This window comes from Martes martes (assembly GCF_963455335.1).
Source record: "Martes martes genome assembly, chromosome: 10".
Classification (NCBI taxonomy): domain Eukaryota; kingdom Metazoa; phylum Chordata; class Mammalia; order Carnivora; family Mustelidae; genus Martes; species Martes martes.
Window position 1 is genome coordinate 53,546,574 of NC_137898.1, and position 18,846 is coordinate 53,565,419.

At 38.7% G+C, this 18,846-nt stretch overlaps 2 protein-coding genes across 2 annotated transcripts; both read left to right on the forward strand.

Annotated features, from left to right (window-relative positions):
- Window positions 1–209: 209 nt before the first annotated feature.
- On the forward strand, window positions 210–1,193 carry OR6A2 (olfactory receptor family 6 subfamily A member 2; the record flags this gene model as incomplete). The annotated part of the gene is made up of 1 exon (XM_080814989.1): window positions 210–1,193. One exon carries the CDS (start codon window positions 210–212, stop codon window positions 1,191–1,193), a length of 984 nt encoding a protein of 327 aa, XP_080671115.1.
- A 14,967-nt stretch (window positions 1,194–16,160) lies between these two features.
- LOC308349993 (olfactory receptor 6B9-like) lies at window positions 16,161–17,105 on the forward strand (the record flags this gene model as incomplete). Its single annotated transcript, XM_080814994.1, has 1 exon — window positions 16,161–17,105. One exon carries the CDS (start codon window positions 16,161–16,163, stop codon window positions 17,103–17,105), a length of 945 nt encoding a protein of 314 aa, XP_080671120.1.
- Window positions 17,106–18,846: the final 1,741 nt, after the last annotated feature.

Sequence of the window (18,846 nt, forward strand, 5' to 3'; positions counted from 1 at the left end):
CAATATGAAGCAGTTTGTTTTTGTCCACTTTTGTCTTAGCTTATTTCAAGATTACAGAAGAAAATGATGGCCTCAGTTCAGTGGTAAATTACATGCATTACATATATTCTGTCAATATAAATCCACCAAGAAAAAGGCTGGGTCCTTGCTGTTGGCTCCTGAAGATCCTCTGTTCTCTCTCCTAAGGAGCAGTGGGCAAGACTGACAACATGGAGCAGAGGAACCAGAGTGGGAGGGTAAGTGAGTTTGTGTTGCTGGGCTTCCCAGCTCCTGCACCACTGCGGGCACTTTTATTTGCCCTTTCTCTGCTGGCCTATGTGTTGGTGCTAACTGAAAATACACTCATCATTATGGCAATTAGGAACCACCCCACCCTTCACAAACCCATGTACTTCTTTCTGGCTAATATGTCCTTCTTGGAGATCTGGTATGTTACTGTCACTATTCCCAAGATGTTAGCTGGCTTTGTTGGGTCCAAAAAGAACCAGGGACAGCTGATTTCCTTTGAGGGCTGCATGACACAGCTCTATTTTTTCCTGGGACTGGGCTGCACTGAGTGTGTCCTTCTTGCTGTTATGGCATACGATCGCTATGTAGCCATCTGCCATCCTCTCCACTACGCTGTCATTGTCAGTGGCCGGCTGTGTGTGCAGCTGGCAGCTGGCTCCTGGGCTGGAGGTTTTGGCATCTCTATGGTCAAGGTTTTTCTCATTTCTCGCCTCTCCTACTGTGGGCCCAACATCATCAACCACTTCTTCTGTGATGTTTCCCCATTGCTCAATCTTTCATGCACTGACATGTCAACAGCAGAGCTTACAGACTTTGTTCTGGCCATTTTTATCTTGCTGGGGCCACTCTCTGTCACTGGGGCCTCCTACATGGCCATCACTGGTGCTGTGGTGCGCATTCCTTCAGCTGCTGGGCGCCATAAAGCCTTTTCCACCTGTGCCTCTCACCTCACTGTTGTGATCATCTTCTATGCAGCCAGTATCTTCATCTATGCCCGGCCGAAGGCACTCTCAGCTTTTGACACCAACAAGTTGGTTTCTGTGCTCTATGCCGTTATTGTACCGTTGCTTAACCCTATCATCTACTGCTTACGCAATCAAGAGGTCAAGAGAGCCCTACGCCGTACTCTGCACCTATTCCAGGGCCAGGATGCTAAGCATGGGAAAGCTAGCCGAGATGGGTAGAAAATGCTCTTAAACTTGGTATCTGTATCTTCTATAAAGTCCAGAGGAGCTCTTACGGCCTAAATTAGGGTCTAGGATTCAAAACCACCTTCAAGGAACTAATCCAAGAGAAAGAAGAGGGATGGATTGGAAGTTGACAGCTGGATTTCTGGACAGCACTGAAGATACATGTTAGAAGTTCCCATGTCCTCTGCTCTATTGTAGTTTACATAGAACAGTTCATGAATCATGCATCCTGGTGGGGTGGAAAGGATTGACCGAGCAGAAGACTGATAGCACTTCAATGTTTAAATAAGCAAACAAATGCAGAACTAGTATCTCTCTAAATGGCCTTTCCTGGATTTGCTCTTTGATTTACTTCTGAGGCTGAAAGTGTAGAAAAGGAAAGCATGCGGAGGAAGCTATTCAAGGAAGCACAGGCTTCATTATAGAATAGCATTAGGAGACTTTTGGTGAGATCTCTTCCTGCCACAAGCCACTGACTGTAGCCTATGAGGTAGCAGGGACCCAGGTGATTATTTTAGTATGAATTACAAGGCAAGTAGATAGGAAAATGAGAATTTTTGTGTTGGCAACATATCACCTCCTGCACTACAGAGATCTCTAGCTTCATTTCCTGCTTACCTAGGTTATTGCCCATATGGAGCTAGTGACTGATGGCAGTTGTTTATTTAATCTTCTGTCTCTGTAAGTAGGGAATTGTTATATCATAAACTTATAGTTTATATATTAAATGGAATCTTATGTAGGTTTTAACATAACATGAACTACATGAGTTAATGACAGAAAAATATTCTTAACACAATAAATGCAAATAGTAGATTATATAACAGTATCAAATGTAGCAGGCTTACAAATGGATAAGGAAGATATGATATAGATTTATATACACACACACTGAAATATCACTCAGCTGTAAAAAAGGATGATGTACCATTTGCAACAATATGGATGGATCTAGAGGGCATTACACTAAGCGAAATAAGTCAGATTAAGGAAGACAAATACCATATGGTTTCAGTTATATGTGGAATCTAAAGCATCAAATGAGTAAACAAACAAAATGCAGATTTAGACCTATGCATATGGAGAACAAACTGATGGTTGCCAAAGGGGAAGAAGGTATTGGATGAGTAAAATGGGTGAAAGGAGTGAGATATACAAGCTTTCAGTTATGGAATGAATAAGTCACAGCATAGGGAAAACACAGCATAAGGAAAACAGTTGATGATATTATAATAGTAATGTAGTGAGACTGATGGTAGCTATACTTGTGGTGAATGTAGCATAATATACAGAGAAGTAAAATTACTGTGTTGTACATCTGAAATGCACCATTGTATTTCAACCATACTCAAGTTTTTAAAATTAATTTTAAAAAAGCTTAGGATATGAGGAAGTGGAGATGCAATGTATGGCGTTTGGGCGGTAGGAAAAGAATAAATGAAACAAGATGGGATTGGGAGGGAGACAAACCATAAGAGACTCAATGTCACAAAACAAAATGAGGGTGGCTGGGGGAGGGGGGTATGGAGAGGGTGGTGGAGTTATGGACATTGCGGAGGATATGTGATATGGTGAGTGCTATGAAGTGTGTAAACCTGGTGATTCACAGACCTGTATCCCTGGGGCTAATAATACATTATATGTTTATTAAAAAAATTAAAATTAAAAAAAAAAAAGCTTAGGACAGCTCAGCATAAAACTAAGCATAGACTTTTTAAAAAAAATGCCTGGTGATGGAGATTAAGGAGGGCACATATTGCACGGAGCACTGGTGTTATATGTAAACAATGAATCTTGGAACACTACATCAAAATATAATGATGCTCTTATTTCTTTATTGATTTTCTGCTTCGATGATCTGTCTATTTCTGAGAGAGGCGTGTTAAGATCTCCTACTATTAATGTATTCATATCAATATGACTCTTTATCTTGATTAATAGTTTTCTTATGTAATTGGCTGCTCCCATATTGGGGGCATAGATATTTACAATTGTTAGATCATCTTGGTGGATAGTCCCTTTAAGAATGATGTAGTGTCCTTCTGTATCCCTGACTACCGTCTTTAGTTTAAAATCTAATTTATCTGATATGAGAATCGCTACCCCGGCCTTCTTTTGAGGCCCATTGGCATGAAAGATGCTTCTCCATCCCTTCACTTTCAGTCTGGGTGTATCTTTAGGTTCAAAATGGGTCTCATAGATATATACAGAACATTCCACCCTAAAACAACAGAATACTCATTCTTCTCAAGTGCACATGGAACCTTCTCAAGAATAGACCACATACTGGGTCACAAATCAGGGCTCAACCGATACCAAAAGACTGAGATTATTCCCTGCATATTCTCAGATCACAATGCTTTGAAACTGGAGCTCAATCACAAGGAAAAGTTCAGAAGGAACTCAAATACCTGGAAGCTAAAGACCACCTTGCTTAAGAATGCTTGGATCAACCAGGAGATCAAAGAAGAACTTAAACAATTTATGGAAACCAATGAGAACGAAGACACTTCACTCCAAAACCTATGGGATACAGCAAAGGCGGTCCTAAGGGGGAAATTCATAGCCATCCAAGCCTCCCTCAAAAAAATTGAAAAATCCAGAATACACCAGCTGTCTCTACACCTCAAAGAACTGGAGAATCAACAACAAATCAAACCAACTCCACACGTAAGAAGGGAAATAATCAAGATTAGAGCAGAGATCAACGAGGTAGAAACCAGAGATACAGTATAACGTATCAACGAAACTAGAAGCTGGTTTTTTGAAAGAATCAATAAGATCGATAAACCATTGGCCACACTAATCCAAAAGAAAAGAGAGAAAGCCCAAATTAATAAAATTATGAATGAAAAGGGAGAGATCACAACTAACACCAAGGAAGTAGAAACAATCATCAGAAGCTATTATCAACAGTTATATGCCAATAAGCTAAGCAACCTAGATGAAATGGATGCATTCCTGGAAAACTATAAACTCCCAAAATTGAACCAGGAAGAAATTGACAACCTGAATAGACCGATATCTAGTAACGAGATTGAAGCAGTGATCAAAAACCTCCCAAAAAACAAGAGCCCAGGACCTGACGGATTCCCTGGGGAATTCTATCAAACTTTCAAAGAAGAAATAATACCTATTCTCCTGAAGCTGTTTCAAAAAATTGAAGCAGAAGGAAAAATTCCAGACTCTTTTTATGAAGCAAGCATTACCCTGATCCCCAAACCAGGCAAAGACCCTACCAAAAAGGAGAATTTCAGACCGATATCACTGATGAATATGGATGCTAAGATTCTCAACAAGATCCTAGCAAACAGGATCCAACAGCACATTAAAAAGATTATCCACCATGACCAGGTAGGATTCATCCCTGGGCTACAAGGATGGTTCAACATTCGCAAATCAATCAATGTGATAGAACAAATCAATAAGAGAAGAGAGAAGAACCACATGATCCTCTCAATTGATGCAGAAAAAGCTTTTGACAAAATCCAGCATCCGTTCCTGATTAAAACACTTCAAAGTATAGGGATAGAGGGAACATTCCTGAACTTCATCAAATCTATCTATGAAAAACCCACAGCAAATATCATCCTCAATGGGAAAAAGCTTGCAGCCTTCCCGTTGAGATCAGGAACACGACAAGGATGCCCACTCTCACCACTCTTGTTCAACATAGTATTAGGAGTCCTAGCAACAGCAATCAGACAACAAAGAGAAATAAAAGGTATCCAAATTGGCAAGGAAGAAGTCAAACTCTCTCTCTTCGCAGATGACATGATTCTTTATATAGAAAACCCGAAAGACTCCACCTCCAAACTACTAGAACTCATACAGCAATTCAGTAATGTGGCAGGATACAAAGTCAATGTCCAGAAATCAGTGGCTTTCTTATACACTAACAATGAAAATACAGAAAGGCAAATTAGAGAATCGATTCCATTTACTATAGCACCAAAAACCATAAGATACCTCGGAATAAACCTAAGCAAAGACGTTAAAGATCTGTACTCAAGGAACTACAGAACACTCCTAAAAGAAATTGAAGAAGACACAAAAAGATGGAAGACCATTCCATGCTCTTGGATGGGAAGAATAAACATCGTTAAAATGTCTATACTGCCCAGAGCAATCTATACTTTTAATGCCATTCCAATCAAAATTCCACCAGTATTTTTCAAAGAGCTGGAGCAAATAATACTAAAATTTGTATGGAATCAGAAGAGACCCCGAATTGCTAAGGAAATGTTGAAAAACAAAAATAAAACTGGTGGCATCACGTTACCTGATTTCAAGCTTTACTACAAAGCTGTGATCACCAAGACAGCATGGTACTGGCATAAAAACAGACACATGGACCAGTGGAACAGAGTAGAGAGCCCAGATATGGACCCTCAACTCTATGGTCAAATAATCTTTGACAAAACAGGAAAAAATATCCAGTGGAAAAAAGACAGTCTCTTCAATAAATGGTGCTGGGAAAACTGGACAGCTATATGTAGAAGAATGAAACTTGACCATTCTCTTACACCTTACACAAAGATAAACTCGAAATGGATAAAAGACCTCAACGTGAGACAGGAATCCATCAGAATCCTCGAGGAGAACATAGGCAGTAACCTCTTTGATATCAGCCACAGCAACTTCTTTCAAGATATGTCTCCAAAGGCGAAGGAAACAAAGGCAAAGATGAACTTCTGGGACTTCATCAAGATAAAAAGCTTCTGCACAGCAAAAGAAACAGTCATCAAAACAAAGAGGCAACGCACGGAATGGGAGAAGATATTTGCAAATGACAGTACAGATAAAAGGTTGATATCCAGGATCTATAAAGAACTCCTCAAACTCAACACACACAAAACAGATAATCATATTAAAAAATGGGAGAAGATATGAACAGACACTTCTCCAATGAAGACATACAAATGGCTACCAGACACATGAAAAAATGTTCATCATCACTAGCCATCAGGGAGATTCAAATCAAAACCACATTGAGATACCACCTTACACCAGTTAGAATGGCCAAAATTAGCAAGACAGGAAACAACGTGTGTTGGAGAGGATGTGGAGAAAGGGGAACCCTCTTACACTGTTGGTGGGAATGCAAACTGGTGCAGCCACTTTGGAGAACAGTGTGGAGATTCCTCAAGAAGTTAAAAATAGATCTTCCCTATGACCCTGCAATTGCACTGCTGGGTATTTACCCCAAAGATACAGATGTAGTGAAAAGAAGGGCCATCTGTACCCCTATGTTTATAGCAGCAATGGCCACGGTCGCCAAACTGTGGAAAGAACCAAGATGCCCTTCAACGGACGAATGGATAAGGAAGATGTGGTCTATATACACTATGGAGTATTATGCCTCCATCAGAAAGGACGAATACCCAACTTTTGTAGCAACATGGACAGGACTGGAAGAGATTATGCTGAGTGAAATAAGTCAAACAGAGAAAGTCAAGTATCATATGGTTTCTCTTATTGGTGGAGCATAACAAATAATATAGGCGACAAGGGTAGATGGAGAAGAGAAGGGAGTTGAGGGAAATTGGAAGGGGAGGTGAACCATGAGAGACTATGGACTCTGAAAAACAACCTGAGGGTTTTGAAGGGGCGGGGTGGGAGGGTGGGGGAACCAGGTGGTGGGTATTAGGGAGGGCACAGATTGCATGGAGCACTGGGTGTGGTGAAAAAACAATGAATACTGTTATGCTGAAAATAAATAAAAAAGAGGAAAAAAAAACCCCAAAAAAACAAAAAAAAATATAATGATGTACTGAATGGTGACTAAGATAACATAATAAAAATAATTTTAAAAATTAAAAAAAAAATTTAAGTAGGCTCCACGCCCAGCATTGCCTGGCTTTAACTTATAGCCTTGAGGTCAAGACCTGAACTTAGATCAAGAGTTGGACACTACAACTCACTAAGCCACCCAGGTACCCCAAAGCATATGTTTTCTGAGCAAAAAATACTGTCAGACAGCACAGATGTTATACTCATGAAGCAGATGCTGATTCTACCTGCAAAAACACATCTAAAATCTGAACATCTCAAAAGAAAAAAAAAAGTATCAGTCTTATTTATTTATATATTTATTTAATTAAAATTCAACTTTATTTTTTTAATTTATTTATTTCTTTTCAGCATAATAGAATTCATTGTTTATGCACCACACCCAGTGCTCCATGCAATACGTGCCCTCCATAATACCCACCACCTAGCTCCCCCAACATCCCACCCCTGCCCCTTCAAAACCCTCAGATTGTTTTTCAGTGTCCATAGTCTCTCATGGTTCATCTCCCCCTCCAATTTCCCTCAAATCCCTTCTCCTCTCCATCTCCCCATGTCCTCCATGTTATTTGTTATGCTCCACAAATAAGTGAAACCATATGATAATTGGCTCTCTCTGCTTGACTTATTTCACTCAGCATAGTCTCTTCCAGTCCCATCCATGTTGTGACAAAAGTTGGGTATTCGTCCTTTCTGATGGAGGCATAATACTCCATAGTGTATATGGAACACATCTTTCTTATCCATTCGTCCATTGAAGGGCATCTTGGTTCTTTCCACAGTTTGGCGACCGTGGCCATTGCTGCTATAAACATAGGGGTACAGATGGCCCTTCTTTTCACTACATCTGTATCTTTGGGGTAAATACCCAGTAGTGTAATTTCAGGGTCATAGGGAAGCTCCATTTTTAATTTCTTGAGGAATCTCCACACTGTTCTCAGAGGTGGCTGCACCAACTTGCATTCCCACCAACAGTGGAAGAGGGTTCCCCTTTGTCCACATCCTCTCCAACACACATTGTTTCCTGTTTTGCTAATTTTGGCCATTTTAACTGGTGTAAGGTGGTATCTCAAGGTGGTTTTAATTTGAATCTCCCTGATGGCTAGTGATGATGAACATTTTTTCATGTGTCTGATAGCCATTTGTATGTCTTCATGGGAGAAGTGTCACTTCTCCAATGAAGTCTTATTTATTTGTTTATATTAGACTAGAAGAAAATTAACTGAAGTGTTAGCTGTAAATGTGCCATGAAGCCCTTACTCTTATAAATTGCAATTTGTGACAAGGGTATTGTTACTGACATATTTATTTAAATAAACATTTCTTACCCAATAAAATACAAGATTTTATTCATCTGGACAGAGAGATGGTGACAGGGTATCTCAGTGTGGTTTTTAGAAATTTCCTTCCCTACTATTACTCAAGACCCAGAACCCTGAGGACAACAGCCTACAGGAAGCTTCTCTCTCCAGAGGTGGGAGCCTTCTGTTGTTGCATCCTATTTTTCCATATTTTTCTGCTTCTTAATAAAGTCTGAAAGGCTACTAGCAAGGAAAGTGAGCATTATTTGCTAGTTGATACTTATTAAAAATTCTAATATAATATTCATGTTTTGTGCCCAATTACATAACATTTTAAGTATTTCATTATAATTTATTTTTATATTTTATTATATTATAATTTATATCATAATTTATATTTATAATGACTTGATAAAAGTTCATCAAAAACACATCTCCCAACCATCTCCATAGAATAAATTTCTGAAATGGGGTTCCAGTCTGGGATTGGAGTGTCATCCTGTGGGCATCATTGTTGGAGCTATTATATGAACCGCCTTATAGGTTAATTCCAGTTAGTAGGAAGTAAAAACATAATGTTGATTCCTTTATTGTGCTCTTCTTTATATATTGTGCTCTTTCTATAGTAAAATACATTATTTTTTGAGTTTTAAAAAACACTTCTAATTCTGAATTCAAAATGTAGAACCAATTATTTCAGGTATAGGAAAAGTGTTAAGCACAGTTTCTGTATATATTCATTTTTCTGTAACAATGAATGAAAAGATGCTTGAGTCCATGTGAATTATAGCAAGATCAAAACTTCTCTTGACTTGGACTGCATTTTCATAATTGTGTGGTGATCCAATAGCTCATATTGAATTCGATGTCACAAAACCCAAGATTTTTCAAGTAAACTCTTAATTGTCAGAGGAAGTATTTCTCACACTCCATTGATGAATTAATTCTGCCCCCAACCTACATAGTGGACTTTACTTTATCCCTGTTACATTTGATCTTGTTTGTTTTAGACCATCTTTATAGTCTGCCATTCTTTAAAAATATTGCATAGATAATATGACTATTTCATAATTCTCTTTTGCCAGAGCAGTGTCTGGGGAAGTCTCCAATCTCCTTCATCATTACAGGAGAGAAGAGTACTGATCCAGACTGGGTCTTTCAGGTAGGAGAGATACTCAGAGTGGTAACTCACATCTACAGAACAAGTGAGGAGCAACATAGAGGGCTTCCATGCTAAAAAAGATCTACTGGTTTCCATCAACTTTGATAAACTTAAAGTTCTTAGTCTGCCTTTCAAGTTTCTTCACAGTATAGTCTGTTTTCATTTTGGTCTCCCCCTCCCATTTGGGTCTTTTAAAAAATGTCTTGCCCAATACAACCTTGTGCCGATGAATTTTAGATTGTGATTTTTTTTAATTCAAAATTTATAATCCAATCCTTTCATAATTTGCCAACATTTCACATTGAACAGAATTAGAAAATATCCATAAACCTTTCTGGAAAAGAGCATTTTAAAAATAACAGTTTTTCTAAAGCACTGAAAACCCTATTTTGCTTAAAAAGCCCTTATAAGTATAAGCATAAGTAAAGACTGAGAAACTATCAGAGGGGACTTAAGAGACAAAATACTTAAATGGAATGTGATATCTTAGAATGGATCCTGTAACGTAAAAAGGATAAGGAAAAACTGGTAAAATCTGAATAAAAGCTGGAGTTTAGTTAACAATCACATACCAGTTTTGGTTTCTTACTGTTGAAAGTGCACAGGGCAAGGAAATGTGATAATATTAGGGTAAACAGAGATTCAGGGAGGAGAATATGAGAACTTTCTTCACTATCTTTAAGATTCTTCTGCAAAGTTAATATTATCCCAAAATAAAAATTGTATTTAAAACAAATTTTCTTTAAAACAAAAAAATTATTGGTCTTTCTATACCAAATAATTTAATAAACATTGATTGATTTCAGTGACTTCATAATACTCAAAGTAAGTTGTCCCTCTTTGCTTATGGTGATATGTACAACAAACATTTGGCTTTTATGTGCTATGCTGAAAACCTCTTTTTCAAATTTTCCTGGATTTTTAAGTCTCATGAAATTTATATTATTAATGTTGTTTTATTTTGCTGATTGATAAGATAGAGTTGGAGTATATTTGACAAATAGTAAAACTGTACCTGTTCTTTCAGATAGCACCTTTTTGTGTTGGCAAACATGAGTGGAGAGTTTCATGCACTGCAGAGAAGAGAAGGCTTATAGCATAGGTGTTTTCATTTTCTCTTAGCGTCATTCCTCAGGGGATAATTACCCTCCCTGATTTTCATGTTCCATGGTCTCATTTCATGAGGACCCAGTGGTCCCAGCCTTCCCAGAATTAATGCCAACTCACCAAATGCCTTTAGACCAAGAATATCGAAGGGTGGGGGAAAGAGCTAAAGCCATCCTTCTCCATCAAATTCTGATTAGTCACACATAGACCTTTAGATACCTTCTAGGATCCAAGTTTCTTTAGGATTTCTAATTTTTTAGGCCTCTGCTTCACTCTCTTCCTCCACCATTGGTTAATTTAGTTACTCACAGAGACACAAGTATATTTCCTGGGCCTTCATTCTGACAAAACTTCTAGCACTTGATTCTTAATTTTACGGTTACTGACAACAATTAATACCAGAGTCTGTGGGCTAACTCAACTGTGAATAACTTGACAGACAGGAGCTGTCATTTCATACAGCTCTTAGCACATAGCGCATGCTTCACAAACATTGATCAAATGACTGAATACTTCCTGGAGTCCAAGTTTGGTGAGTGTGAACTATAGTCAATGTAGAGGCCTCATTATTCCATCATCTCACTTCTCGTTATATTCTTTCCTGTGCTGGTCTCTCTACACTGAAAGCCCTCTCACCTCATTTCATCTGATCAAATCATGACTGTGGTTCACATTCCAACACAGGTCATATTTTACATTTGTGTAGTTACCACAGAGCTGGTTTAGAATTGCTTTCATGGGGTGCCTAGGTGGCTCAGTTGGTTAAGCGTCTGTCTGCCTTTGGTCAGGTCATGATCCCAGGTTCCTGATTCAAGCCCCACATCAGCGACCTGCTCAACAGGAAGCCTGCTTCTCCCTCTCCCTCTGCCTGCTGTTCCCCCTGCTTATGCTCTCTCTCTCTCTGTCCAATAAGTAAATAAAATCTTAAAAAAAAGAATTGCTTTCATATATGTATTCCTTCTGAAACTAACATTAGTGATATGATGTTAACAAGTGAATTATTGTTATCCCATTTTATGGGTGAATAAACTGAGGAATAAAGAGAATTTTGTAAGGTCAAAGGTCTTAAATATGGTAGGACTTAGATTAGAAACTTGATCTTCTAATCTTTGGCTGCTGAGCCAAAATTATTTCCCATAACACTACTTCCACACTATCATCCTCTATGAGTCTGGAAAGACATCTCTTGAATCTTTTTCTACATTCCTAAGTTGGAAAGCATTACTCCCTCATTGAAGCTCCTAGAGCACATTGTACTTCTCTTTTGGCACATGTCACATTCTGTGCTCATTATAGTGTATATTTATTATTTTACTTAGAAAACGACAAGTTCCTGAAGGACAGAAACCATGACTTGCATATTTTTATTCCAAAGAACATATAGCACAGCACCCTACACATAATAAGAGTTCAGTAAAATTTGGTTATGATTTTGTGATTAAGCAAATGAATGTACTGGTTATCTTATTAACCCAGGTACGTTTCTTATCCTGGCTTTTGAATAACTTACTGTTGCAATACATTGCATATAGTTGTGAGAGAAAGGGGCCACATCCTACCCACAGATATAAATAAACTTGGTCCAGATATAAACAGGAACTAGGAGGTAGATGGAGTTTCAGCTTCCCTGTCAAAATCCCCTGGACATAGTCTGAGCAGCACATACAGAGTTTCCCTAGAGCCAGGACAGACTGTCAGTGAGCCTCCTGGGAAGCAGACATGGGCAAGCCGTAGGTGAGTGTTAAATATATTCTCCTGCCTCAGCTCCAGACTTGCCTTAATGTTGCAATACTTCTCATGCAGTCTAAGCAGAGACCAGATGTGGATCTCTGGGCAGTATAAAAATATGCAAACCAGTCTGCTTTTCCATGTTTAGTTGCAAATGTATGCAAAATTTTCCACTCTTGGAAGAGAGGGCAGGTGGACCATGGTGAGTGGTTGAAAGTTCCAGGTGAGATTGGTTGATCCGATATCTCGATTCAAGAAAGCTCCAATGAAGATGAAGAGGGACTTGGGGGATGTGGCTGCAAGCACCATGACTGGACCGGAGAACGGGTATTGTGGAGAATGAATGGGCAAATGAGATTCACTACTTCCTTACCCAAGGCTGGGGTAATGTGGGGCATTATGGGATCTTTTGGGTGTTGGACCAGACCCAAAAGATATGTTTTCTTATTCCAGAAGAAGTCTGTTGGTGTCCACATTGTCTCTTGGAAATAAGCACAAACAAGATTGTAAAAATTGCTATAGTACAATGTAAGGATTTCTTTCCTCAGATACCATAGAGGAGATCCCAGAACTTAGTGCTTTCAGTTCTGAAAACAAAGAAAATAGTACGAGAGAATTCTTCATTGCTCTACGATACAAAATGGAACCTGCTGAGAGGTCCATCCATGGCCAAAAAGTAGAAGAAAATATTAAGTAACAAGGTTATGCTTGAATATATGAAAGCAATATACTAGGGAGAGGACTAGAAAGAGGCATGGATGATTTGTAACTCAGAGCTCTTCAAAGATGTTACAGTCCTCTTTGGGAAATTTGGCTTCCCTCACTCCCCCAGAATATAACAGAGAAAAGACGAGTAAAAGAGAGAGAGAATGAATGTCTGTGTGTTTATATGAACACATGTGAGTGAGTAGCATGTGTGAGTCTGATGTGACATAATAGATTAATAGCTAACACCTATAGAGAAAAACCATGGACCAACTCCTATGCTTAGTGCTTTCTGTGCATATTCATGTTTATTTTCATAGCAAACCTGGAAGGTAGGCATTATTAAAATTATTCTGTTTCACAACAATGGATCTTTAAGTCCATAATTGTTGAATATTCTCTTCAGGATGATGCACCTAGTAGCCTTGTTCTGACTCTAAAGTCGATGGTTTTAACTTGTAGACAAAAGTGAATGTGTGGGAAATTGTGTGGCTGATGGTGAGAATGTGGAATGTTATACATGGCCTGAAGGAAAGTCTCTACATTCTCCCCACTGAGACTAGAGCATGGGAAAACTCACTATTTTCTGCTCCCAGAACCAGTTGTTTTTTTTATCAAGGAAAATAATTAGGTCAAAGGCACTGAAACACTAGGCCAGAAATCGCTTACTTATGAACTACTTCAGGGTGAAGGTGTTGGTTGGAGGCCTGGAGATAAGGTACAATCCCTTTCCACTCAGCAAGCAGGGCTGAGCTCTGCTGATATGTGCTGCTATGGAAAGGAGACCATGGTGTCAGTAGTATGTATTGCAGTGCCTCATTCTTCTGTTCCTTACCATGAGTCATGGCCAGAAAATCTCTTGTCCAATGAGCTCCTGATCAGCTTCCTAATCTCTGTGTGTCAAGTGAAGAGCATGATGGACAAATTGTTTGGCAGGAGTGAGCAATGTTCTAAAGGCAGGACCTGACCTCAGTCTTTATGGATCTTTATGGGTGAGTGTGATATTTAATAGAAAGACAAATTCATTCATGTGTATTCAAAAGATAGCCCATGAAGCACAAATTAAACCAGTTGGGCTACCTCACAAATATGCTTTCTTCCAGCATTGTAAGATCTGCCTGTCCTTACACTATATTCACATGCCCTCCTGCATCCTTTCTTCTTCTTTTTTTTAAAAATAAACATATAATGTATTATTAGCCCCAGGGGTACAGGTCTGTGAATCGCCAGGTTTACACACTTCACAGCACTTACCATAGCACATACCCTCCCCAATGTCCATAAGCCTACCACCCTCTCCTCTCCCCTCTCCCCCCAGCAACCCTCAGTTGGTTTTGTGACATTAGGAGTCTGTTATGGTTTGTCTCCCTCCCAATCCCATCTTGTTTCATTTATTCTTTTCCTACCCCCAAACCGCCCACGTTGGCTCTCCACTTCCTCATATCAGGGAGGTCATATGATAGTTGTCTTTCTCCAATTGACTTATTTCGCTAAGCATAATACCCTCTAGTTCCATCCACGTCGTCGTCTCCTTTCTTCTTACTCCTCTAGGAGACCTGAGGTACTGGCTGATATTTACAGACCCAACCTACCAAGTAACCCTAGACCAGGGATCATATTCATTGTTTTCAGACCCTGTAGATATTATATTGCTGCGACAATAACCTGGATATACAGGCTGAGGCTATGTCGAAAGATGTGCCATCTGATAGACAGATGTCTTCTGCTAGCAAAGTACCCTGAATTCACATTCCTTTGCCCCTGGTCTATTTCCTGTGGATCCCAAAGCTCCAAGGGATTCATTAATTCACTTACTAATCCATATTCATTTAATATTCATGTATTTTCTAATTTCTGTCCTAAGCATTGGGTTCACTGTCATGAAGGCAAAGTCTTTCCCCCCAGTTTTATTGAGATATAAGGGGAAGTTTAAGGGGGACATTATGGAGATTTGATACATGTATATTTTGTGAAGTTATTATCACAAAAAGATTAAATGGTATCTCCATCACATCACATAAATATCACTTTTTGTGTATGGTAAGAACACTTAAGATATACTCTCAGTAACTTTCAAGTATATGATACAGTAGTGCCAACTACAGTCACCTTGCTGCACATCAGACCCCCAGAGATTACTCATTTTATAACTGGAAATTTACACCCTTCTGCCAACATTTCCCTCAGTTTTAGAAAGTTACAGTGTAATGGAGAGAAATCTCCACATGTGAAGCGGTTGTGCACTAGGATCAAATGCTTTTGAGGCACTTGACGGAATTTTGGTGAGATGTCTCCTAAGTGGAATCTTGAATCTTGAATCAGCCAATAAAGATTGGGGAATGGGCACCGTAGGAAGAGGGAAGAGTGTAGGCAAAGCCTGAGAGTGATTAGTGTGTTTGGGGAGCAAAAACTGTTGAGTATGTCTGGCTTATGGAAACCATTTAGAGGTCATGAGTGATGAGGAGGAAGAAATATATGGCTGGATCAATATATGAAGTGCCTCCTAGGTGTGATATCAAAAACATTTCCAGTTTTATCTGAAAGCAACTGGAGAGTCACTAAGAAACTTTCCAAGAATTACTCTCTCTTATTTTCACAAATAACGTCTAAAGAAACTTGCCGATCAAAGGACTACAGCTAATAGATCACCCAAATATTAAACTTTGAAGCTTTTTCTGACATGAGCTTATCCCTCACATTTCCTTTAGGGCGCAAAGAAATCTTCATGTGGTGAGCCCCTAATTAAACAGTGATCTGAAACCAACAAGGGGGAGACAAACAATGTCTACTGACAAAGGACTTGGGAATGACTTGGGTAGTGACATTCGAATATTTCATCAGGTGAGTAGAATTAGGGGTGGGAGTGCATTTTTTAAATTTAAATTTCAGGTAGTTAACATACAGTTCAATATTGGTTTCTGGGAATACATTTTGACTCTGGGAGACTTTCATAAAAAACAAACACAAAAAGAACAACAAAAAACTTTGATGGACATGTGTGCTTTCACATTTAAAGATTATTTTGTATTAACAGAAGTAACTTTATGAATCATTTGCAGGAAAGTCTGATTTACTAACTTCTTTTGGTCTCTTGTCTGACAGCATAATAATCTTCCTTAATTGTAGTGCCAGTCTATAAGACTTCAGTACGTCTCAGTGCTTTTAGTCATGCTGGGGAAAAATATCACTCTGGTCAGTGAATTCATCCTGGTGGGCTTCCCCACTGCCCCATGGCTTCAAGTCCTGCTCTTCTTCCTCTTCCTTGTGGTCTACCTGCTGGTGGTAGTAGAGAATCTTATCATCATGCTCACTGTTTGGATCACTGGCTCCCTCCATAAGCCCATGTACTACTTCCTAAGTAGCTTGTCCTTTTTGGAGGTCTGGTATGTCTCTGTCACAGTCCCCAAGATGCTGGATGGATTTCTTTTGCAGAGACGGCACATCTCCTTCACAGGTTGCATGACCCAACTCTACTTCTTTATCTCGCTTGCCTGCACAGAGTGTGTGCTTCTAGCAGCCATGGCCTATGACCGCTATGTGGCCATCTGCTGCCCTCTCCAATACCCAGTCATCATGACCACAGTTTATTGTGTACAACTGGTGGCTTTCTCCTATGTGAGTGGTTTCATGGTCTCTGTCATCAAGGTTTATTTCATTTCACATGTTGCCTTTTGTGGTTCCAATGTCATGAACCACTTTTTCTGTGACATCTCACCAATCCTCAAGCTGGCTTGCAAAGACATGTCTACAGCTGAGCTAGTGGACTTTGCTTTGGCTATTGTCATTCTTGTCTTCCCACTCATCACCACTGTCCTTTCCTATGTCTACATTGTCTCCACCATTCTGCGGATACCCTCCATCCAGGGAAGAAAGAAAGCCTTCTCCACCTGTGCATCACACCTTACTGTAGTCATAATTTATTATACAGCCATGATTTTTATGTATGTTCGGCCCAGAGCTATTGCATCATTTAATTCCAACAAACTAATCTCAGCTGTGTATGCGGTCCTCACACCCATGCTAAATCCGTTTATCTACTGCCTTAGGAACCAGGAAGTAAAAAATGCTATCAAAAAGACCATGGGGGTTGGACAGTGCCTCTTGCTCAGCTAAGCCCTGCTACCTTGAGAAGGAGACAGTGTCTCAGAAGGGCTGTCATTTCTATGACACTTCATGGTTCTGTTTTTTAGTGTTATTCTATAAATCTACATTCTTAAAGAAATCCCAGCATGGGAAGAGAGAAAAAAATAAAACTAGAAAAAGGACACATTATGTATTTCTTTAATCTTGAATTAGTTTTAATACATACTTTACATATTTAAAATTACTTTGACATGCAGAGTAATAGGAATATTTGACATATATAATTTGGTGTTATTGGCACTTTACATATAATAAACTATTTTATTCTCATAACACTTGTAGGAGTTAGTTATGATTACCTGCCTGATTTTACAGATCAGGACACTGAAAGATACATGGAGAGGTTAAATCAGTTGTTCAACATTGCATAGTTAAAAAATATCAAAGCCGTTATTTGAACTCGTGGAGTCTAGTTCCACAATCCATTGTGTTAGACTCTCTCTACATATAAGAGTCTGTGATAGTAGCTTTAGGGGCACCTTAGTTAAGAAACATTGATGCCTGGAAGAAACAAGCATTCTAGCCAGTAAGATATGTGTAGATGTAATGATAAATGATAATGATATGGTAGTGGTGGTGGTCATAGGGATGGTGGTGATAATGATATTTATAGTTGCACTGGGTTAATGATGACCAACTACCACTGATATTAATAATTTTGTTCATTTCACATTTTTCCCAATTGTTGCCTCCTTGCAGGACCATAATACCTCATTTTTCATTCTACAGATGGGATACAGTTTCATGAGAGATGAAATTATGTGTATTACTGCAACTTTTGAAGTTCCTATATGTCTCTTGAGAAACTGTATTTTGGGCTCTTGAATTCTTATGGCCTTCCATGCTGTAATATGACTATTATCAGCAAACAAACAAAATACCATTACATCACTATATGTTTGAACTGAAAGTCTCAATATACCAATATAAAATATGTCCTACCGCATAAATAAGGTGAAAAATGAATACAAAATTTTCTAATACAAATGAGATAGTTAGATACCACTGAGGAATCTGCTGATTAGAAAAAGAAATACACCAGGGAGAATTCTACAGAATTGAAACTGAAATTGAAGAAAAACAGAAACTAAAATATGAAAAAAACCAGAAAGAGCTACCTTGCCTCTCTATATCCTATCCATTTTAAGTAGGAGTCTAAAGTTGGTCTCCTGAATGTTGAATATTCTTCAACATTTGTGGACTAATCTTTCCTATATGTATATTGCTCTTATAATGTTACTTTACCACTTAAGAAGTCTCAGCTTGAATTAAATAGGACCTACTCATTCTCTTTATTATTATTACTTTAGAATCACTCTAGCATTCATGAACCTCAAGATCTAATCTTTTCCCCACCTACACCAACTCCACCTTGTTTTTTACTGATCCTCAAAACGAAACATTCAGATTGATATTAGTCACCGTAATGTACTCAATACTTACAATATACTAAGTTATCTTGTTTAACTTCATTCATTCATTTATTTACTCATTCATTCAGTATTTTTTGTGCCCCTATTCTTTGGACTGTGATAGCCCATGAATATATGATGGTCAACCACAGCAACAAAAATAAACACAGATTCTTCCTTCAAACAGCTCAGAGTAGGGAGGATAAAGCACAATTACCTTCAGCGTTAGGACTGTGATGATGCAAGTATAGGGAAAATGTTCCAGCAGAGGTAGCATTTAGGCTAACACTTGAAGGAAT